Raw genomic sequence first — 22,555 nt, forward strand, 5'->3', positions numbered from 1 at the left:
TCAAAGGTAAATATGAATCCAGTGACTAGTGGTAATGGGTGTGTTGATGAATTTTTGTACCTGGTTTGACAGAAACTAGAAAAGACTGGGGGGGAGGGGAGGTTCAAGGGAAAGAAAAACGCCCTATATTTAGTAATGAGATACAAGCTTTTTTCTAAGTGCTGAAGGTTTACAAGTTCTATCAGTGACTTTTGCACCCAGAGGGCAAAGCTCTGTTTCTCCACACCATAGTTACTATTCTAAAGTATGTATACCTGTACATATTGACTCAGACAGCCATTAAATGAAGCTAGACCAGGGAAGGGTATAATAATCTCTATCCTATAAACCTGATTTAGCCTTGTATGGTGGAGAGTTCTATGAATAAAGGCAAATAATTCAAGAATTAAGCCTACTGTTTTCCCCCATCTTAGGTTGAAAGGGCAGAGAAGAAAATTTGCAAACAGCCCTTCTAACCTGAGCTATAGGCACTTTTTTTTTCCTTCCAAAGATCTGGAAAGGAGAGGCTGGGTATAGGACATGGAATAAGCATACAGGGAAAGGTTAGAAGAACCAAAGGAATTTCTGCTAGAGTTTTATTACGGATTAGATTGTGAGCTCTTTGAGAGCCAGGGACTTTCTTTGCCTTTCTTTGTATCCCAAGTTTGGCATGGAATAGGCACTTAATAAATGCTTGTTGACTGATGGACTAAACTCAGCTGTGAAGGCCCTAAGTAGTACTGGGTTCAAAGATTCCTTGTCTCTTGCCCTCAAGCCCAGGGCTGTGTAAGTTTTCTTAAGAGTAGGCACAAACAAGCTCAAGACAAAATAACTTTCCAGTGCAGAAACTGGGAAAAATCATGTTAATCATAGCACACAAATCCTTCTAAACTTATGTATGACACTAAAACAAACATTCTCCATCCCCCCTCCAAAACCCCAAATACCCTGATTTGTAGCTTTTAGGGAGAAGACCCTGTCCATCCCTGAGCTGTGGTTTCTGCCTTTTAGGGCTTCTCATTCAGCCATTCCCAGGCTCTCTGGATGGTGTTATGTTAGGATAGTATGGAAAAAAAAAATCTATCCTATTAAATCGTCTCATACTCCTTCAGCTAGCAGGAGGTGGAGAGAATGTAGTCAAGAAATATTCTTTTTAGGACCCTAAGAAGGGGTTTGGGGAAAGATGTCTTCTTTTTAGGACAGAACAGAAAAATGTGCTCCCTGGGCTTTAGAAAGATGAGTGTCTAGGAAAATCAGATGCTGGTGCTGATTTGTACGTTGATTTAGGGGAGTGGAGAAGAGAAAAGGGAAGGAAGACCAAGGGGCACAATTCAGTCCCCTCCGACCTCCAACCTGCTCCCCCCACTCTCCATGTGGTTTGGTGGGAAGGGAGGAAGGAGGACATTGGAACAGATGCTCAGAGATTGCTAAAGAGTTCGTTTTTCTTGCTCCAGTCCATCTGTGGTGCACGTTTGCTGCTCCGTTTCTGATGAGCCCGCTCTTTGGCCACTGCCAAGGAGATGTTGAAGTCCAAAATGGGGTCAGAAGAGGAAGATGTAGAAGAGGGTGGAGTGGAATCTTGTTTCTTGGGACCATCTTGAAGATCCATCTGATGATAGCAAAGGAAAGGGGTGAAATAAGTACTAAATCACCACTCACCAGAGTCTTCCCTCCCCACCCACCCACCCCCAACTGCCTGAGAAGATTGGGATAAGGAGACTATTTCATAGCTTAGTTCCAAGGCTAAGGACCTAGGTCAACCAAAACAACTCAATGTAGATTAGTGTACCAAATGTTCTAATCTCAATGGCTGGGAAGCAGGAGGCCTGGGTTGTGTCATTCTTCAGTGTCTCTGAAATTTAGTTCCTCTTTTCTGAACCGACCTCTAATGAGTTCCAACTGGAACTCTGGGTAGACCATTCACCCCCTGGGCTCAAGCATACCTCATCACTAGTTTCACTAAGTGTAGATCTTGAAGATGCTGGTTTGGGACTCTCACACACTGCTTCAGTCCAGGTGGCACTGCTCTCCTGTTATAAAAAAATAAGGAATATATGTGAGCATTATCAGGAAGGGAGAGAGTGTGACAAAAAGTTCAGCCCAAGATGAGACTAACAAAAGGCCATACCCATCCCAGAACCACTAATACTTTTTATTTTTTATTTTTTATTGTTAGTTTTTGTAAGGTTAATAGGATTAAGTTACTTGCTCAAGATCACACAGCTAAGTAATTACTAAGTGTCTGAAGTCAGATTTGAACTCAGGCACTACTGACTCCGGGGCCGGTGTTCTATCCACTACGCCACCTAGCTGCCCCCACTAATCCTTTTTAAAATGCACCAGCTTGGGGCGGCTAGGTGGCATAGTGGATAAAGCACCGGCCCCGGAGTCAGGAGTACCTGGGTTCAAATCCAGTCTCAGACACTTAATAATTACCTAGCTGTGTGGCCTTGGGCAAGCCACTTAACCCCATTTGCCTTGCGAAAAAATAAAATGCACAAGCTACAGTAGAGGATTTCTCTTCTCAGAGGAGCAAGCAATTTGAATTCTTGAATTCCTCATTCTTTAGGAAGCCAAAACTGTGGGCTTTATCAACCTATCTCTGGCTTTTAACTACAGAAGCTTGGGTTTAAGAGTAGAGATAATCCTTTTTGCACATTAGAAATTCTAGACTGTTTTGTGCCTAGTGAAAAAATCTTCATGATGCTCCCTGAATCTCTGGTACTAAGGACCACCCCCTCCCCTGCCTGCCATCTCTGAACCCTGGTAACCTCTCCTAAGCCTGATTCCCTGAAGAATATGAAGAATAACCTTGATAAGTAAGGGGTGTGGAAAGTACTGTGAATATGATCACAGACATGAAAGAGGGTCTCAGCATACTAAGGTTGAACTAGTTGGAGGGGAAATTGTTCTGTTCCTTCTTTCTGCACCCCTACCCTGAGGCTTCTGCCCTGGAATCTTTTCAGAAGCACAGCCTGGTTTCCTGTACCCCACCTTCCTACCAGTCTACTCATTAGGTTAAGGGGGAATAGAATAGACCCTACTAAATACCCATCTCTCCTCCATGCTATCTATTTAAGGAAAGGGCAACTTTTCCCAGCATGGATCTCTTGGGCAGGAGCATCAACTTGGCTCCCAGCCTCTCCCATGGTTCTCTTAGGGGCCCGCTGGCAAGCTGGCAGACAGCCCCTGTAGTCTCCTCCCAACCCCCTGTTCCTCATTTTCCTCCACTGGGCAGGGGGGAGGGGATAATGGATGGGGGGGAAGACGGCTTTGTTTTCTCAACCGAGACTTGGAAGTAGCAGAGGCTGAGCATTGGCTGGACACTAAAGCTCTGTTCTTCAAGGGAAGAATAGTCTCCTCTGTATGGTAGGGAGTGGGGGCCATCACCCAGTGACTAGCAGGGAGGGAGGATGGGCCTTCTGGAGGGACCTACAGCCTTGCCTTTCCTTCCTTCCGAATTAAGTGCTGCACTGAGCTAGGCTTTGCATGCATAGGACTAAGCGTCAGAGCCCAGGATATGGGATTTTCAGCAGATCAGACACCAAGTTGCGTATCATCTCTGAGTTTCAAAGATGGAAAGCTTCAAACCCCCAGAACTTACACACACACACACACACACACACACACCCCTAAGGTCATTAAGGAAGTGATTTTTAAAAGCTGGAGAAGCAACTTCAGGCAGGCAACAGAGGAAACATTCTTTACCTTCTCTACTTCTCCATTGGCAACAGGCTCTGGCAAGGGACCTGTAGGAGTAAAGGAGAGAGACAGAGCACTAAGCATGTGAATGATTTCAAAGGCTTTGACCATTATCATTAATGACCTAAACTTTTCAGGGATATTTAAGGGTATGGGCAGGAAAGGAGTGGAAATTGCCCTCATTCTTTGGGACTCACTAAGAGAAAAGAGGTGTCATCCCATGTCCCCCACCTAGAAAGGAAGGCTGATCCATAAAATGCTGAATTCCCCAAAGGAAAATTGGGGGGGGGACCCCCCCACACACACACCTGGTAGCATCTGACATGAGAAGGGAAAGTTTTAGGATGTAAAGAATATAATCCAGGAAGGGGTGAGGAATATGAAAAGAAAAGGGAGGATCAGGTAACTGGTACCTATACTAAGGCCTTAATATTTCAGTGCTTATAATCAGGGACAATTTTAGGGTATCTGTTTTCGTCAATATCATCTGTATCCAGAGAAAGAACTGTGGAGTTTAAACAAAGACCAAAAATTATTATCTTCAATTTTTGTTTTTGGCAAGGCAATACGGTTTAGTGGCTTGCCCAAGGCTGTGGGTAATATCCACTGTACCACCTAGCCACCCCCATATCTCCAATTTTTAAAAAAGTTATCTTACATATTACATAATTTTTCTATCTCTAATATCTTCTTACTTCCTTAAAGATATATTTTTTTCTCTCAACATTCAGTTTTGTTTTTTTTTAGGTTTTTGCAAGGCAAATGGAGTTAAGTGGCTTGCCCAAGGCCATACCTATAGGTAATTATTAAGTGTCTGAGACCAGATTTGAACCCAGGTACTCCTGACTCCAGGGCTGGTGCTTTATCCACTACACCACCTAGCTGCCCCAAACATTCAGTTTTGATATATGCATAACATGGAAACAAATGTAAAGACAATCAGATTGCCTTCTGTTAGTGGGGGGACAGGAGAAAAAGTGTAAAATTCAAAATCTTGCAAAAAAAATGATTGGTAGAAATTACTACTGTATATAATAGAAAATCATAAAATATTTATATAAAAAAATTTGCTCAGTACTTAAGTCACAATAACTCAGGCAGTGAAACTATCATGATCTCCATTTTATAAATCAATAAACTGAGGCACTGAAAAGTTATACAATTTGAGCAAAGTTACAGAGAAAGAAAGGTATATTTGAAGTTAAGATCTCCTGACCAAGACTGCTATTCTTTTCTTTCTATCAAGAGGAAGTATGTTCCTTAGGGCCACAACCACAGGTTTTAGTTATCCCATGTAAATAGATATCTTCTGAATTTTCAGTGTTTTCATTAAAAATTGAAGTGTATAGCCCCCCCCTGGAGTGGGGATGGAGGTCTTACTAAGCATCAGTATTGGGACAAACTTAGAAATAGTCTTACCCTTGACTCAAGAATGATCTTGCCCCAAGGAGTTGCTTTATCAGAAGAGTATTCCAGGGAGCAACTGAACATCTGGTTTGGTGTCCTGGATTCTAGCACTGTCACTAAGTTCCAGGACCTTTTCTCCAAGATTCATTTACAGGGCAAAGTCCCAGAATTTTGTTGCCAGATGCCCCAGATCCATGGCAATTCCTAGCCCATAACAAGAGTGGGTGAATAAGGTACTTGTTGCCCTTGGAGAGCAGGTTCCAATTTCAATAGAGCAAAGGAGGTAGAGGGTTAGGAGGATTCTGACCGTTATCACAACAGCCCAGTTTTTACCACTTTACCACATGTCTACTTAGTTGCTATCAATGGAAGAACCTTTAGCATTTGATAAAACCAGACTATAAGAAATGAAAACCAAATCTGCAAGACAAAAACTAGCACAAAGACTGCCTATTAAAATAGCTATCAAAAAAAAAGAAAAAACAAACCAAAAACAAAAACCAGCTATCAATCCTGAAAGGGAGATATCAAAAAAATGGATTAAAAATTACAATTCTTCTGAAAGGAACATTATTTTTACATTTTATGGGAATGGTAGAGTTATTTAATTACTATTTACTGAATTCTCATTTCTAGTCAGTTGATGTAAGGAGTTTTTTGTTTGTTTTAAAGATAATAGTGGGGCGGCTAGGTGATGCAGTGGATAGAGCACCTGCCCTGGAGTCAGGAGTATCTGAGTTCAAATCCAGCCTCAGACCCTTAATTACCTAGCTATGTGGCCTTGGGCAAGCCACTTAACCCCATTGCCTTCCAAAAACTTAAAAAAAATAATAATGAAGTAGTTAAGTGATGCAGTGGATAGAGCAATGGGCGTAGAGTAAGGAGGACCTGAGCTCAAATCTGGCTCCAAATACCTTCTAGCTGTGTGACCCTGGGCAGGTAATTTAACTAACCTCCCCCATCTGTAAAATGGAGGTAACAGTACTACACCTTCCAATAATGTTTGTAAAGCACTTGACACAATGGTAGGTGCTTAATTAATGTTTATTCCCTATAGTTTTCCATTTGTCTTGTTTAGTCCTTTGTAAACTGGTTTTTACTATCATCGTTGATGCTAGTCCTCTGTAAACTATCAAAGTCAACAGTACTCTTTGAAAGACATGAACCAGAAATCATCCACTGGGGCTGTTCATTTGTTTCCGATAGGGACATACCTGTTGTGTTGCTGTGAAATGTTTACTTGGTTGCATTCACCCTTGCACTTTCTAATTCTCTAGTGTCCTCATGTGATAACTGAACATTAAGTATTATCCTTGGGAAGGTTCTCTAGGCTATTTAAGACCTGCTTAAGAGATGTGAAGGAAAGAGGCAAAAAGTGAACTTCTTTGGTCAGGATTCCATTTCTTACCCCCATCCAAATGAAATCATTCAGGCACTGCTTTATTTTCAGTTTGCCAAGCCAATCACAGCTTCTTCTGGTGCCTAATTATCAGTTCCATCCCCTCTTTGGCCTCTTATTCCAAGGGCCACTCAAGGACTTCCTACCACAGACCTCTGAACACCAAAGTGGCAAAGTAGATTCAGGTTTAGAGGTAGAATGACCAGAATTCAAATCTCGAAAAACTTACGAGTGGTTTGAGCCTAAGAAAGTCACCTAGCTCCCTACAGCCGTGAGAAGATCAAGGATGATAATATTAGCAAAAGAGTGGGACTGAATCTGCAGCTCTCTTTCCTTGCAGCTCTTCACAAGGTTAAGTGACCTGGCTAAGGTCCTACTCACAGCCTGTTTGTGTTAAAGGTCAGATTTAAAATCCAGGTCTTTTTGACTTTGAAGCTTTCTCTCTATTTACATTATCACACAAGGACTTTGCAAACTTTTAAAGCTAAAATAGTTAGCTAGTTATTATTATTGTTGTCCCTCAGGAGCTCTCAGGGTCCGGTTCTTGCTGAGGCCATGGGGTTAAAGTCAGGAGATAAGATGCATATCTTCTTATCAGCTGAAAAACAGCTTCATCACTCCTCCCCATTCCCAAGTATTTCTACACATGTGACAGGAATGTATTAATAAGCCACCAACCTGGCTCAAACACCAAATTCTCCCAGGGGATCTAGCTTGTGGCAAAGTCCAAGCTGGTCACACCCTCTCCATGGCTCACAGCCCAGGGAGTCATCTCCAGCAGGGTCCAGTACAGTGAGCAGGGTCCACTTAACCCTTTCCTGACTGATACCACGACAACACTGCCTAGGCAGGGTCTGGGGAGGGGGGAGGGGCAAGAACTGGAGGAGGAAAGGGCAGGGGCTGGGAGACCCGAGGTGGGAACCAACTGCTCTGCAGAGCATGCCTGGAGTTTCCAAGACAACCTGAGAGAGGGGAAGAGGTGGGGGAAGGGAGAGAAGCTATCCTGCTCCTGCTCTTTATTGGAACAGAGTTAACCCTTTCCTCCACAAAGTCCATGACAAAAAGCCCTTGGTGGAAGTTGTAGGGAGGAGAAGGTATCCTGGTTCTTTTATTTCCCTCTCCCTACCCCCATCCATCAGAGAAAAGACCATCTGCCCTTCCCCCCAAGCCCAGCAGACTGCCTTCCCTCTCCTAGCCTTTGGCTAAAGCACCCTTGCCAACTCCCTCTTGCCCTGCCCACATCAGGGCCTCAGTGCCAGCTCCCTTTATCTGTGCCAGCTTCCTACATCTCAGGAAGGAAAAGTAAGATGCAGTGCCAGGGGTTCTAGCCCCAGAAGGTCTAAGAACCTTAGCGAGAGGAAAAAGAACTAGCCACCTCAGTCCCCTTCACCCTGTTCTACTCTGCAGCTCCTGATGCTGTTTCATTCCTGAAATCAAGGCCTGTCTCCTCACTCCTCCTTCCTACTCACCACTCAGGTGCTCCTGGGATGGGATCACTTTACACTTTTTGAAGAACTCATCTGTCTCCGTGTCCACAACCAGCAACTTGGTCTCATCTCCACCAGCTTTGATTGCAGTGACCACATCCCCATGCTGTTTCCCTTCCATACAGACCCCATTCACCTGTGAGAGTAGGTAAAGAGTTGGAGGAGTGAGCCAAAGTTTGGGAACATGGCAGGGTGGGGGTGAGGGTAAGGTTGTGCCATCTTACAACCCAGGGGAACTCCAGATCCCCATCCTCTGCCCCTCACAACAACTGGAAATAAAATCCATTCACCAACCCAAAGCATCCTGTGTTGATAAAAGACATAATTAGGCAGAGTGGGAAGGAAGAGGAAGAAATTGTAAGCTCCTTGAGACCATGGGCTATTTTTTGCCTCTCTTTGTATCTTTAGTGCTTAGTATAGGGCCTGATATGTACTAGAGGCTTAATAAAAAATAATTGTGAAGAAAATTTTTGATGTTTTCCCTTTGGAAGCTTCTAGCCTAAATGGAAAGCCAGTCCACCCAGAGAAAGATGAAAGTACAGTTATAATGGACTATTCTATTAGTTTGGTGGTTGGATTTGGGAAGAAATGCAAATCTGCTTTGTTTTATGAGGGTCTGCCACCCTTCCTACTCCCTCTCAGTGGATCCAAAGACATCTGGATAAGTTCCATCACGTCCTTATTTCTTCAGGTGAATATAAACTAGCTAACTCCTGTTTCTTCTTCCATCAAATCTTTCACTTAGTCTCTATGTCCTTTCACTCAGTCTCTATGTTCTTCCCAGGAGTTCCAGGGAACCTCTTTTGGGGATGGTTCTTAAAGTCCAGTTTAGGACTACAAAGAATAAGTGACTTGCCTAAGGCAAGGACTACTAAGCTACAAGTAAGCAGCTGAGTTTGTCTTCAGACAAGAGTGGGATTCTGAGTAGTGAAGGCCAGGAAAAGGAAAGGGATTTTATTTGTTTATTCAACCAACAATTACTGAGCCCTTTCTTAGGTGCAGAGCTTTGTTGGAGGAAGAATGAATTACACAGTTCTTGCTATCAAACAGTTTACAATCTAGTTAGGAAGAAGTTGGATAAGAAAAGGTTAGTGGAAAGAAGGTGAGAGAGAGTTTGAAAACCTAAGGAAGAGAGGATTTAAAAGATGAAGAAGGGGCAGTTGGGTGGCACAGTGGATAGAGTACTGGCCCTGGGGTCAGGAGGACCTGAGTTCAAATCGGATCATGATAGTTACTAGCTGTGTGGCCTTGGACAAGTCACTTAAACCCCATGCCTCACCAGAAAAATAAAAAACAAACAAACAAAAACATTGAAGAAATATTACCTCCACAATCCGGTCCTGAGCCTGTAGTCCTGAAGCCTCAGCTGGTGAGTTGGGATCCACGGCACGGATGTACTGCCCAGGTTTAGACTTGTCACTATGCAGGTTGAAGCCATAACCATTGGGACCTTTTTTCATAGCACAAAGTCGGGGCCTCAGCTCCTTCTGTGTACATAGAAGGATAGAGACTTCAATATCCTCCTCCACTCCTGCTCTAGGCTGTAACCTCACTCCCAGATTCTATTTGAAGCATGCAGTAAGCAGGTTTAGACTTGAGAGGATCATGGATTTGGACCCTACAGAACCTGAGACATTTGAACATACTATCATGGAAGAACCCTGAGTTCAAATCCAGAGTATAACACTAATTAGTTGTATGATTTCAGGCAAGTCACTTCCTTTGCCGGGGACTGTTTTATTATTTATAAAATAAAATAAAGTGGGGAGAAGGGGTAAAAAAGAACTAGGTAATCTTTGAATAAAAAATTCATTAATTATTTATTGTGTTTAAAACTCCAGGGGGAGGGATAGATAAAAAGTTTAGATTAGATACAGTGCCTGCCTTCATCAAGTTTGCAATCTAGTAATTTCAGAATCTTAGACCCTTCATTTTAATTAAGATTTTTATCTTTTTGCTATTAGTGGCATAGAAACAGTATGGCACAGTAAATTCTACTTTTTTCTTAATTGAATTCCAAATTCTCTTCCTTGCTCCAGTTTGTCCCCCATTCTTTGAGAAGGCAAGCGATAACAACAATAATAAACCAATCATATGTATGAAGTCATGCAAGACAAAAACACAGTGGATTTAGTCCTGGATTTGGACTGAGAAAACTTAACATTTATTTGATTCTGGAGAGGTCACAAGCACTTAAGCAACTTCCTAGAATTGATCTTTTAAGAATTGTGGTAGACTGCCAGAGTGCCCTCCATCTTAGTAAGAAGAAATTCCTTGAAGATTCTAAAGTCACAGATCTTAAATTCACAGGCCAATAGACAGTGATGAAGCACACTATCTACCTTCTGTCAGAGAAGTGATGGCTGAATAAGGCTTCCCTTTTCTGGATGCAGCCAATGCAGGTATTTGTTTTGCATATTTACTATAAGGGTTTTGTTTTTCTTTTTTTTTTCCCTCCAGGATGAGGGGGGGGGGGCGCTAAGAAGAAGAGAAAATAGATTTTTGTTCATTGAAAAAAAAATTACATGCTTAATCTGACTCTGGGGAGTAGCAGAAGGAATCTCTTCCATTCCAGTGGATTAAGGATTTGTTCTTCCCTAGACTGAGGCCAAGAGAGAAGAACAAGAATGTAAAGCAACCTGAGTCTTTAAGAAGGAAATGGGTAGTTACCCCTCTGAATCACACTTTGTGTCTGGAAGAAGAGCATAGCACTAAGGTAGACTGTTTACTGAAAGCCAGGCTGTATGTTTACAGTAAGCTTATCCTTACCAACATCTATTCCTCTCATTCTGGCCCTCCCAAAGCTCTGCCAAAGCCCAGCTCCCTCTGCAGAATGGACATTTGTCCATAGGTGGGGAGGAATGATTTGGGTATCAGGAAGGGGAGGGGACAAAATAACTGAATGTAAAAACCAAGGCTTGTTTATCCTCAGAAACTTTCTGACTCAGATAAGCTGAAGGACTCAGGAGTGCTTAGATACTCACTATTCCAGATAAGTCTCTAGACTTCACTAAGGGAAAGGCTATAATCAGATAAGGGGAAACTTGTGGACCAAGGCTACACAGTTACTGATGGCATCACTGGTACAATCCTGGTTGAAAGTCTAGTTTGAGGGATGGCTAGGTGGCGTAGTTGATAGAGCAGTGGCCCTGGAGGTCAGGAGTACCTGAGTTCAAATCCAACCTCAGATGCTTAATAATCACCTAGGTGTGTGGCCTTGGGCAAACCACTTAACCCCATAGCCTTGCAAAAAAGAAAAAAAGAAAAGAAAGTCTAGTTTGAGAATTTGTCTTGGGAATGAAGATATTAAATCAATTTTTAAAAATGATTATCTGTGGTTTTCTTCTAAACTTGTAATGTGAGAAGTAGTTCAGCTTTAATAAAAAAAATACTGAAGACTTGGGTTCTAATTCTCTTTGCCACTAAATCACTGTGACCTTGGTTCTATTATTTCTCTTTGTGCCTCAGTTTCCCTGTAAAATGAAGAGGGTAGACTAGATAACAGGATAATAGATTTAGAGTTGGAAGGGACTTTAGAAGCCCAATCTAGCCCCCTTGTTTTACAGATGAAGAAATAGCGGCACCAAGAAGTTAAATTGACTTACTCAGAGTCACATTTGTAAATATCTGAGGGAAGATCTGGGGTTTTTTTTTGGGGGGGTGGTGGTTCTTGCAAGGCAATGGGGTTAGGTGATTTGTGCGTGGGTCATACAGCTAGGTAATTATTAAGTGTCTGAGACCAAATTTGAACTCGGATCCTTCTGACTCCAGGGACAGTGTTCTATCCACTGCACCACCCAGCTGCCCCCTAAGGGAAGATTTGAATCAGATATTTCTTAGTCCAGGTCTATCTCTGTCCATGACTGGCTCTAAAGTCTTCAGTTGTGGATATTATAATTCTATTCCCCAGGCCAAGTTAAAAGTTTTAATAATCAAAAGGCTACCTCAGGACTTTTTTTTGGGGGGGGGGCACTGAGATATTTAGTAAGATTTACCTACTTTCAGCCTTCCCCCATCCCTACCCTGGGCAACTTAGGCAACCAAAGCAAAGCCTTAATATTCACTTTGGATCTCTAAGAGGTTAAAAGCTAAGAAAAATATGATCCATCTTCAATAGTCCCAGTCCTTTGATAGGGTATGAGTATAGACTCTCCAGGTATGAGTATGATGGAGAGATAGTCCCCAAGGGACTTCAAGAACAGGAACCCAACTCAGGTTGGAAGTGGAAAAGTCAGGGAGGGAGGGAGGGAGGACCTAAGTTGCAGTCAGACTTCCTGCCCTAACTTGCAAGTCCCATGGTGACTAAATGTTTCAGCTAACAAACTGGGGTTTCCTTTGGCAAAGTGTCCACCTCCGCTCCCCTCAGGCCCAGTTGCAACTTGCATCACCAGAAAGGGTACTGGGTTCTTTCAGAGAAGCTCCTTAATTTGTTGGCTATCTTTCTTCCTTTTTTCTAACCCTCTCCCTAACCCATCAGTGGTCTGGAAAGGCAAAGAAATGAAGGGTTCTGAATCTTGAGCAGTTCCCCCACTTAGAGAGCTTCGATTGGGAAACTCAAGGCTAATCACTCTAGAGCTCCCTGCTGGGGTGCATGGGAGGGACAGAGGCCAAGTCAGGAAAGAGGTGAACCCTTGCCTGTAATTCCTTTTAGAGTCCAAATGCCAACTATCTACATCTGGGCTTGGCTATCCTTGGTTGTTCTTTCAAGGCCAAAGGCAGAGCATGGGGAATGGGGGGGGGGGGGGGTGTCACAGGTGCAGCTTTCTCCTCTTAGCCACCCAACCCTCTCTACTAATAGAGGAGGTGGAGATTAGCAGACCTAAGAAGTAATGTTACCTTCTCCTTAGGCCTGCCTGAGTAGTCTCTTCCCTCTCTTGCCTCCCAACAGATTGAGTTACTCCACTCTCAGCATAGTTCAGAAAAAATCTCTCTCCATTCAGTTCCATTTGGCATCAAATGAGTGCCCTTTCTGTGCCCCCCTCCAGCCACTGCACTTCCCATGTTCCCCCTGCCCCCCATTCTTGGGATGAGGTACTAATCCCTTCACAAAGCTTTAAGTCTCACCCTCCTCCCTAGAAATGCCAAGGTGAGAGGGAACAGGTCAGACAAGTTGCTGCCAGGATCAGCTCAGCTTTCCGTCCCAGCCAGACCTACAGTAAAATTTCCTCCACTCTAACCTGCCCACCCCTGGAACCAATGCTAAGAAAGCAAGAAGATAAACAAGGACCAGGAAGCTCTGCATCAGTGTCCTCTTATTCTGGGGTCTACAAACTACAAAACCCAGAGTGAAACGTGGAGCCAGTTAAGGAAGGAAAGAAAAGCATTCACCAAATGCTAAGGTCTCTCACCCTTGCTCTAGCAGTTTCTATGGGGAAATTGAGATCCAGAGAGCCAAATGGCTCTACTTGAGTCAGTAAGAAGGGAGGGACAGTTACTGGGGTTCATTTCTCTCTCTCTACTGTGGCTACATGCCTTCTTTGTACAGAGTCGTCTTAGGGACTGATGAAACCCACAGCCTTCCTCTTCCGGAGTGTTCATATTATAATGCATATAATAGAAGCTGTTGCTGTCTTGAATTACAATGACCAGAACCTCAGAGGTAAAGATTGCAGTAAATAACAAGGCAGTGAGCATTCCTGGGTTTTAGACCTTCCACCTAGAATGTGGCTTGGGAACTAACTCATGGCTAGATTAGAAAGGGTAACAGGCTCTTCTGCAGTGTGCCTCCCCCCCACCCCCCCAAGCTGTCTGGACTACACAGGCCACACCCAACTCCCCTTCCTTTCCAGGGCCTTCAGTCTGTACCACTTCTTTGACAGGTTCTTTTGAAAGGGAGCACAGTCTAGAGACACTCACAGCCTGATCCAGGATGAGGGGGGAAGAGTAGTTTTGTTTGCTCCTCTGCCTACTTATTGCTTTAAAAAGAAAGACACTTTTCCCAGAGCAGAGAGAACACACACAATTATGAGACCATGCTACTGCTGCTCTCCTTCTGAGGAAATAGTCCAAACACAGGGGATTAACTGACTCCCAGTGAATTAGGAAAGGATAGTTGGGCTGGGTGGTTACTAGTTCAAAATATAGTTAAAAGAGTGATGGAAGTCACTGGCGGTTTTAGGTACTAGAAGAAGTGACCTGGGTCCTATCTTTCAGTGTCTCTGAGGGTAGGATTCTTCTTTTAAACTTGGCTTTCTATCCACCCAAGAGGAAGAGAGCAGTTCTGACCATCTTCTTTCCTCCTACCCTTTAAATCCCACCTCTTCTACTGTGCTTCATGATGCTTTCTTTTCCAGGGCCACTGAATCATCACAGGGTTCATACTCTATTGGCTATTAGCAGGAGATATTCTTTCCAGGGGGGCTCTGTATTTGAAGCTTTGTCTGACCTCTTTGAAACGGAACAGCCATGGATGGGGGTAGAGAACTTATGGCAAAACTTCCGACCAATAACACTGCCTAAATGCCACTCAAAGTGCTACCCATTGTCTGGGCTCTAAAAAAATGAAAATGGTAGCCTAGTCACATTGATAAGGACCTCAGAATGAGAGTTTCCCCATTCCTTAGTTTTAAGGGGTTAGCCTAGATGAAAAGAAGATGAAGAATGAGCAACATATATCCAGAGAAGAGTTTACATGTCCAAACTAACAAATGGAATGGGGCTGGGCTGCCCTGTGCTCAGCAAACATGACCCTTGCTTCCTATCTCACCCCTTCCTAAGATACTGCCTCTTTATTATCAGCTTCTTCCTAGGACCTTCTCCTCATTTTCTGAACAAGTCCCAGATCCCATCATCACCCCATCCAATTGGATGGTTGCTTTTATTATCCTCATATTATCCCAGAGTTCAATCACCCTGGAATCCATCCCCACCCTAGAAGTAGCTGTCACCACCATCAGACCTCCTTACAAGCTGGGCCCAGAGAGCAAGGCAACTGCTCTCAGGGGAATTCAATAGGCCCCATCGGCAGCCACCTGGAAAGCCTGGGAAAGGTGATACTCTAATCCATCTGTGAAAGTCCCTGAGGACTAGGCCCATGATTGCTCCCTGCTCCCCACTGCTGCCAAGAAGGGTGGGGGAAATGACCTGCCCCATTCTCTTGTCTCTGTGGCACTGACCCCTCCCCCAGCCCTGATGTCATGGTGATAGGTGCTATAGAGACAGGAAGGCAGCCTGGGAGAAGGGGGTGCTACTTCAAAAGGGTTGAAGATCTGCTTCAGGTTTTTGGTCCCCAGGGACAGCTGTTGGGGGAAGGGAGGGTGTTGGGGGGAGAAGGAAGTAAGAAAGCTGGATGGTGAGAGTTATGAAGGACTCTTACTAAGGCCTTCCCATCCCCCTTTCTTCTTCCCAGGCAGGCTACCTGCTTATTTATGCAAACAATGTCTGGCTCTGCTACTACAGAGACTCTGATACAAGAAAATCTGGCCCCAGCAGGGTACCCTGCCAGGCACAGTCCTAGGGATCTCAGCAGCCCCAGGGGGTAAAAAAAATCAAGTCTGTGAGGTTGCCTTCCAGAGATTCCTGGGAGCCAGGACACTAAAAAAGAATATGGCAGCCCAGTTGTGCTCTTACCATACACTCCCCTAGTTGAGGGCTAAATGCAAGGAGATGACGACTGAACTGTTGTGGATCTATGGGAGAGGCTAAGCAACATGAAGTTCCAACTATACATACACACACGAATATATGAACCAGTTTTGTTTTCCTATCTTCTCAACGGGTGGGGAAATAGAAGAGAAAAAAAATTCGGAACCAAAAATAAAATTGAATTAAAAAATGAAAAAAAAGTTTAAAAAAAAAAGGAGGGGGGCATTAATGCATGGTGGAACACCTTCCCCCAATCAGAAGGTCAGGTCACTGGACTCTAAACATTGCTTTTTCCCTCCTCCCAACCCTGGAAGCAAAGTTCAAACAATCAGTGTAACCCAATCTGGGCACAGGACACATTGCCCTAGGAAGTGGGCAGGATGAAACCATGCACTAAGCATGCAGATGACATGGCCCCTCCTTCCCTCCACCTTAACTGGCCTCCCACCCCCTGCTGAAGAGTTAGTTATTCCCTCCTCCAGCACAGATCCAAGCAGTTAGAAAATAGTTATTGTGATACAGTAACTTAATCTCAACTTTGTGCTTGTTCAATGGAAAGTTTACTTCCACAAGCCCAGTGGGGTGGGGATGATGAGAGGGCACTACTAAGGGGAGCCCAAGGGGTAAACAGCTTGTGGCCATTTCTTAAGACCCTTCACTATAACTTTGTTCCCTACTCTTGCCCAGGAAAACTTACAGTGAAAGATTTGGAGCTCAGGTTTAAGGGGCAAGGGGTGGAGCAGGGAAAGCCTGGGATGGGGTGGGTTGGTACCTGTCTCAAGGTCAATAACTTCTCCAGGTACTGTCCTACAAGTCCCTCCCCCAAGCCCAGACTTTCTTGGACCCAGTTCTGTGTTCTAATGGGCACAGGAAGGTCATTCACTTGTTCAGCTGCCTATCCTTTGCATCCCTCTGGGTGGAGACAAGTAGTTTAAATAAGCCCCTAATGAACCTCATGACTGATTTTGGGGGTGGAGGTGGCTTTAAACTGGCAACCCTATGACCTTTCATCATGCTTTCCCCTTTGGCCACATCCACTGTGGATTCTGTGGGCAAAGAATCTCTAGTGGAGCCTTGATCTCTGGACTCACCAGAAATTTTAGGCTTAATGTCTAGGAAAGCCCTCCTACCCATCCTCCCAAGCTCCCACAGGTCAGGTCAACTATGACCTGCGGGGGTGGGGTGGGGGAATCTTAATAGACTTTGTGTTTTTTCCAAGGACATTGTCCAGTGGCCTGATCTGGGTGGGGGGGGGGGGTGGAGAATGATGGCTATGGTATGGCATGGTATGGTACAGTACATGTACAGTACCCACTTGGCCCACTTGGTGTAGGTGTGATGGAGGAGCTTAGATCCCAGACCTCATAAAGGAGAGTTTATTAATTTACCTTTTAGGAGGCTACATCATAGGTCCCAAGAAGAGTCAGCTAGAACTTCTCCCAAGGTTTAAATACAAAGGCACCCTCACACCCCACCTCCTCCCATCCAGGCTCAGACCTCCTCTGGCTTTGTTGTCTATGCACCTGAGGGACTATCCTGCAGAGAACATCTTAGTAGAGAATCTAAGCTATTGCATAATAAGGAGGAGATAATACTGCTGAAGGAGATAATACAGCCAAAGAAGTTTACATCAAACAGGATTTCATCTGCTCACAAATTCAGATCTTAAAGATTGATTCAGATCTTAAATATTTTCCCTCAAGGGGAAAACTGAAACCTAGAAAGATTAAGCAACCTTAGATAGGTAGTAAGAATGTGACAGATATAGTTAGAACTTCTTCAAGGACACAGCAGTGGTGTAAAAAAAAAGCTCGTATTTAATGGTGCTTTTTGCAAAGCATTTTCCACATATTTCCTTGATCCTTAATAAATCTGTTAAGATAGGTCTTGTTATTAACCCCTTGTTTTTACATGTGAGGGAGTAAAGTGACTTGTCCAAGGTCACACAGCAAGTAAATGTATGATACAGGACTCCAACATGGGTCTTTTTAATTCCCAAGTCCAGTTCTCAGTCACTTGAGTGGAAATTCAAATCCAAGTCTTTTAGACTTCAAATCCTGTGTTATTAGATTTAGTTGCAATCATTTTAATTTACACCAATATTATTTTGATGGCATGGACCTAAAGTGAAGGGCAACTAGAAAAATCTGTTGGGGGGGGGAGCAGGGAAGTTCTTCCAGATGAAGCTACACCTATCCTCAGTTCCCAAATGGGGGAAACTAGGAGATTTCAGGGGAACCTGTTATTTGAATCAATGCTTAGGCAAATTTTCTGAAATAGGTTTGTTGGTTTGAGAAGAGCATAGGTTTGTCTTTCATGACTTAAACACAACTTTGAATAGCAGTTACAGTGGTTTTTATGTATCCATCACAACCCACTAACTAGACTATGACCTCAATGAGGGCAGGGACCACGTCTGATAATAGCCTAACCCAAAATAGATGTGTGCCATACGTAATCTCCGGTACTCCTTTACATAGTTGGAACCTGGCAAAGGTCCTTTGAATTTGAACAACAAATTTCTTAGCAAATTTTCTTAGTGAAAAGGGCACCCTCACTTTGAGAGAAGCCCTGGTTCCTCCCACTCCACCTCCACATACCAAGCTTTCAGATAAGGCTCACCTTATCTCTAAAGGACTTTAAGGACACTGGGTTCTCTACAAAACTACCATATCCATTGGAAAATTCATATAAGTAATAAGATTGTTCTGGTGTAAAATAGGAGAATCTCTAACTCAAGAGAAGGCCCTGGTCACAGTAACTCAAATGTTATCCCTATTGTAATCTTTTCAGTGCTCCAATACGAATCTCTTTTCTTCAAGAAACAAACCAAAAACCCAATACTCTTTGGGAGTCTAATCTGAGTCCAGCCTACCTACTATTTGAATTCTCAACTAGAATACCCATCTTCTTCCCACCTCATAGATCAGGGATGGAACTGTTGGAGAGAGTCTATGAACAGAACAAAAAACCATGAGCTGTCTGAAACCCAGACTACTGGACACTTGAATGGGAACCAGAATAATGGACCAGGGTCAGTGAAAGTAACACATATTTTTGAGTCAGTAGACTTGGATTGAATAATGGTTCAAAACAGCAATTTACTAGTTGATTACTTTAACCAAGTTCCTTAACCTGAGACTATTGGTAAAAGAGGGGAATATTTATATTGTTTAGAGGTGCCTCCTTTTTCTATAAAATGGGGTAGTAGCAATGTTCATATCCCCCAGAGTCATGTTCCTGAAGCTCAATTTTCTCATCCATAAAAAATAGGGTTAAAATTGCATCCTCTAGTGTAAATAGAGGCCAGTGGAAAGAGCAAAGAAGTTGGAGCTGGAGAATGGGGGTGGGGGGGTGTCACTTATAGCTGTGTGTTGTTGGGCTAGGCATTCACCATCTCTTCAGCATAAATTTTCTCATCTGTAAAATGAAGGGAATTAGATGAGAAAATCTCTAAGGTACTTTATGAATCCAAAACTGCTTTTCTACAGCTGTGAGTTAGTACTCTGTAAAGATCAAAAGATATATAAATCTTCTTGTCAAATGCTATAAAAAAAAAACGTGAGTGATGATCATTGGTGGGGCTGCTGGTAAGTCTTCTTTGTCGGGATTAGACAATCTTTTCAAAGCAATAGGGATCTCCCTCCTTCCTGGGAACAAGGTAGTACTTATTTTTGCTTATACCATCCACAGGATAGTAGGCACTGGACATCCAGAATCACCTCAATTTCAAATATCTATTAAGGTATTTTATCATTGTTCAGTTGTGACCCCATGTAGGGTTTTCTTGGCAAAGACACTGGAGTGGCTTGCATTTCCTTCTCCAGGTCATTTGACAGATAAAGGAAACTGAGGTAAACAGGGTTAAGTGACTTGCTCAGGGTCTTACAACTATTAAGTTTCTGAGCAGATTTGAAGGCAGGATGATGAGTCTTCTTGACTTCAGGCCTAGCTCTCTATCCACCAAGCCACCTAATCATTCATATTAAAGTATTTGGAGATGCATAAACAAAACTCAGAAACATTCCCTGCCCTTAAAGAGCTTATAAACTGCTTGAGGCCAAGGATTTTCTGAGTTTTTTTCACTCTCTGCATCCCCCAGTGCAAGGTGGAAATGAATTAAGTCGCTGACTCCTTAGTGTGGAGACTGCCTACATTTCACCCCCCCACACACACACACATACACTGCACCAAGATCCAAGTGGTAAGCATAAGTAGTTCAATAGAGTCCAACTGAGCATCATAACGCAGATGTTTTGAATCCCCCTGAGGCCAGGTTATTGGACTCAAGCAGCTGGAACTGTTTCCCTGGAAAAGTGCAAGCTAGTGCAGGCTCTCTGATGGGTCTCAAGAAACCTACCCCTTTGCCCCCTAGAGAGTTCAAACTAAATTCATATTTCCCTAGACAGAAACTATGGGAGGTTTAACAACCCAGAGGAGGAAGTTCAAACTCTCTCTTTTGGATGGGGGAGGAGGCAGGACTTGGGGAGCAACTTGTGCTTGAGGACTTTTTTCAACAAGAAGGAAGGAGCTGCTTCTAGATCCCTAACTTTCTGCCTTCAAGATCTCAGGAGAAAAATCTGAAGAATGGTGAGGTGGGGGAAAGGGCTATAGAGACTAAAGTTCACTTAATTTAATAGAGAATGACTAATTGATGGCCTCAGCATAAATTTTGAGGACAGTAAGCTCTAGGTGGGGACTGAAGGTTACCTGTTCCCTGACTCACCTCAGGGCACCAACTTGATTCTCCCTCCTGACAGGAAGCTCCTCCTGCCCTCCCTTCCCTGTACATGTGCCTTCATCAGAGCCAACCTGGCACAGACAGGAAGTAAGAGCATAGTGGAGGTGGAGGATGGTGTTCCCAGCACTCAGTTAAATCGAGGAAAGGGTTCCTGGTGACCTAACCAGTTGTCCCTCTCTACCCTGCCCCCAATCTCCCTGCACAAGGCCCTTCCTCCACTCTGAGCTCTTCCTAGTCTCTAGTGCCAACCTTGTCCACATTAGACAGCAGGAAGCCATCTGGTTACAAGTTACCAATCCAATTTTCTGGGAGACCAAGTGCTGAGGATCCAGGTTTTGTTCTTCCCAGGCTGGGTACCAGCACTGAGCCCCTGGAATTCTGCAAGGCCATAGACCCACCCCTTCCTGACTCTTTAAAATCTCCCATAATCTCTGGGGACAGGCAGCTCAGAACAACAACTCTATATTTCTCCAACCCACTGATCCAAGTTGGGATCATTTGGGGAAAACCAAACATGGAAAAAAAAAGTAGTAAATTAAGGTTGGGGGGGGGGGAAATCCTCCACTCTCCCTTAACAGGTCCCCTCTGAGTCTCTTTTCCCTCAGCTTCCCAGATAAAGGCTTATGCTTACTTCTCACATTCCAGAGACTCATAAATCCTCTTGGGTGGCAGTATCACCACCCCGGGAGACTCACTTCTTTTCTCCTCCTCCCCACCCCCATCTTTTGGCCTCTACCCCAACCAACCCCCTCCTGCCCCAAGGCAGTGGGGTTTGTTCCTTCTTTCTTAGAAGCCACATCACACTTAGGGAGGGATGAAGTTCAACCGGAGGTTAATGATACACATTATGCTCCCCTCACTTCTTGAGTTTTGAGGTTTTAAAAAGCCTTCCCCAAATATCCCCCTGGCCTTGCTAACACAGACACAAGGTGGTAGCTGGGAGAAGATGGGGATGTATATTCTGTAACTCCCTCTTTGCATCCCTGAGTTCCAGTTTCTATCTTATCACCTGCCTCTCCACACACACACACACTCTTACACAGAGATAGACAGAAACACACACTCACACACTTACACACAAACACGTTGCACACACACAGAGACAGAAACACAGACACACACACAGAAACAGACACAAACATGCTTACACACAGAGACAAACACACATTCACACACACAGAAACACGCTTACACACACTTACACAGAGATAGACAGAAACACGCACTTACACGTTACACACAGAGACAGAAACACACACTCACACACTTACACGTTACACACAGAGACAGAAACACACACTCACACACACGGAGACAGAAACACACACACACACACACACACACACACACACACACACACACACACACACAGAGCCGGGGCGCTCGTTCCCTTCAGGCTTCCACCCTTCACTCTTGGTGACACTGGGAATGGGGGGGGGACAGCAGCTCAAGTTATAGGCGTGACAAGACGCGGACCCCCACCTCCCGAGGAAGAGTTCGGGGTGGCGGGGGGGCCAGGATCGGGGCGCGCGGGCCGGGGCTCCCCGCCCCCGCGGGAGCCTCACCTGCTCCTGGTCGGCCGGCGGCGGCTCCTCCGCGGCCCTCGGCGGGGCGGGCTGGGCCGGGCCCTCGGGCGGCTGGCGGTGCAGCAGGTCCTCCCGCACCCGGACGCCCAGCTGCTGCAGGCGCTCGTCGGCCTCGGCGTCGACCACCAGCAGGCGCACGGAGCCGAGCGCGGCCCGGATGCGGCTCACCACCTGCTGGTGGCTCTCCTGCTCCACGTTCTCGCCGTTCACCTCCACCAAGCGGTCCCCGGCCAGCAGGCCCGCCTTCTCGGCCGGCGAGCCCGGCTCCACGAGGCGGATGAACTGTCCCACCTTGCCCTTCTCGCCGTGGAGGTGGAAGCCGTAGCCATTGGGCCCTTTCTCCAGGTTGCAGAGCCGGGGCAGGGCGCTGCCGGGGTCGCGCTCGGCGCTCATCTCGCTCCGGGACGGCGGGGGGCTGGCGGGTCGGGCTGGGCCACCCCTCCCACCCCTGCCCTGGGAGGCGGGGATCCGGGATGAAGCCGGGCGAGCAGCCCGGGCCGGGAGCGGGAGCGGGGAGCAGGAGGTGTCTGGGAAGGGGCCGCCGCCAACGCCTCCAAGTTTCCCAGGGAAGCGAGGAGAGCAATGACAGCTCGGCGCGGTGTCTGAGCGGCCCGGGCCCGGCCGCGGCCCCTTATCCCGGGGGGTGGGGCCGCCCGGGCCCAATTAGGAA

At 45.1% G+C, this 22,555-nt stretch overlaps 1 protein-coding gene across 1 annotated transcript; it reads right to left on the minus strand.

Annotated features, from left to right (window-relative positions):
- Positions 1–808: 808 nt before the first annotated feature.
- On the minus strand, positions 809–22,481 carry NHERF1 (NHERF family PDZ scaffold protein 1). The gene is made up of 6 exons (XM_074224629.1): positions 21,865–22,481; positions 9,300–9,461; positions 7,957–8,110; positions 3,688–3,728; positions 1,923–2,009; positions 809–1,588 (listed from the first exon to the last, which is right to left on the minus strand). The coding sequence occupies exons 1-6, from the start codon at positions 22,276–22,278 to the stop codon at positions 1,397–1,399; spliced, it is 1,050 nt and encodes a 349-aa protein (XP_074080730.1). The 5' UTR covers positions 22,279–22,481; the 3' UTR covers positions 809–1,396.
- Positions 22,482–22,555: the final 74 nt, after the last annotated feature.

This window comes from Macrotis lagotis, chromosome 2 (genome assembly GCF_037893015.1).
Source record: "Macrotis lagotis isolate mMagLag1 chromosome 2, bilby.v1.9.chrom.fasta, whole genome shotgun sequence".
Taxonomy (NCBI): Eukaryota; Metazoa; Chordata; class Mammalia; order Peramelemorphia; family Peramelidae; genus Macrotis; species Macrotis lagotis.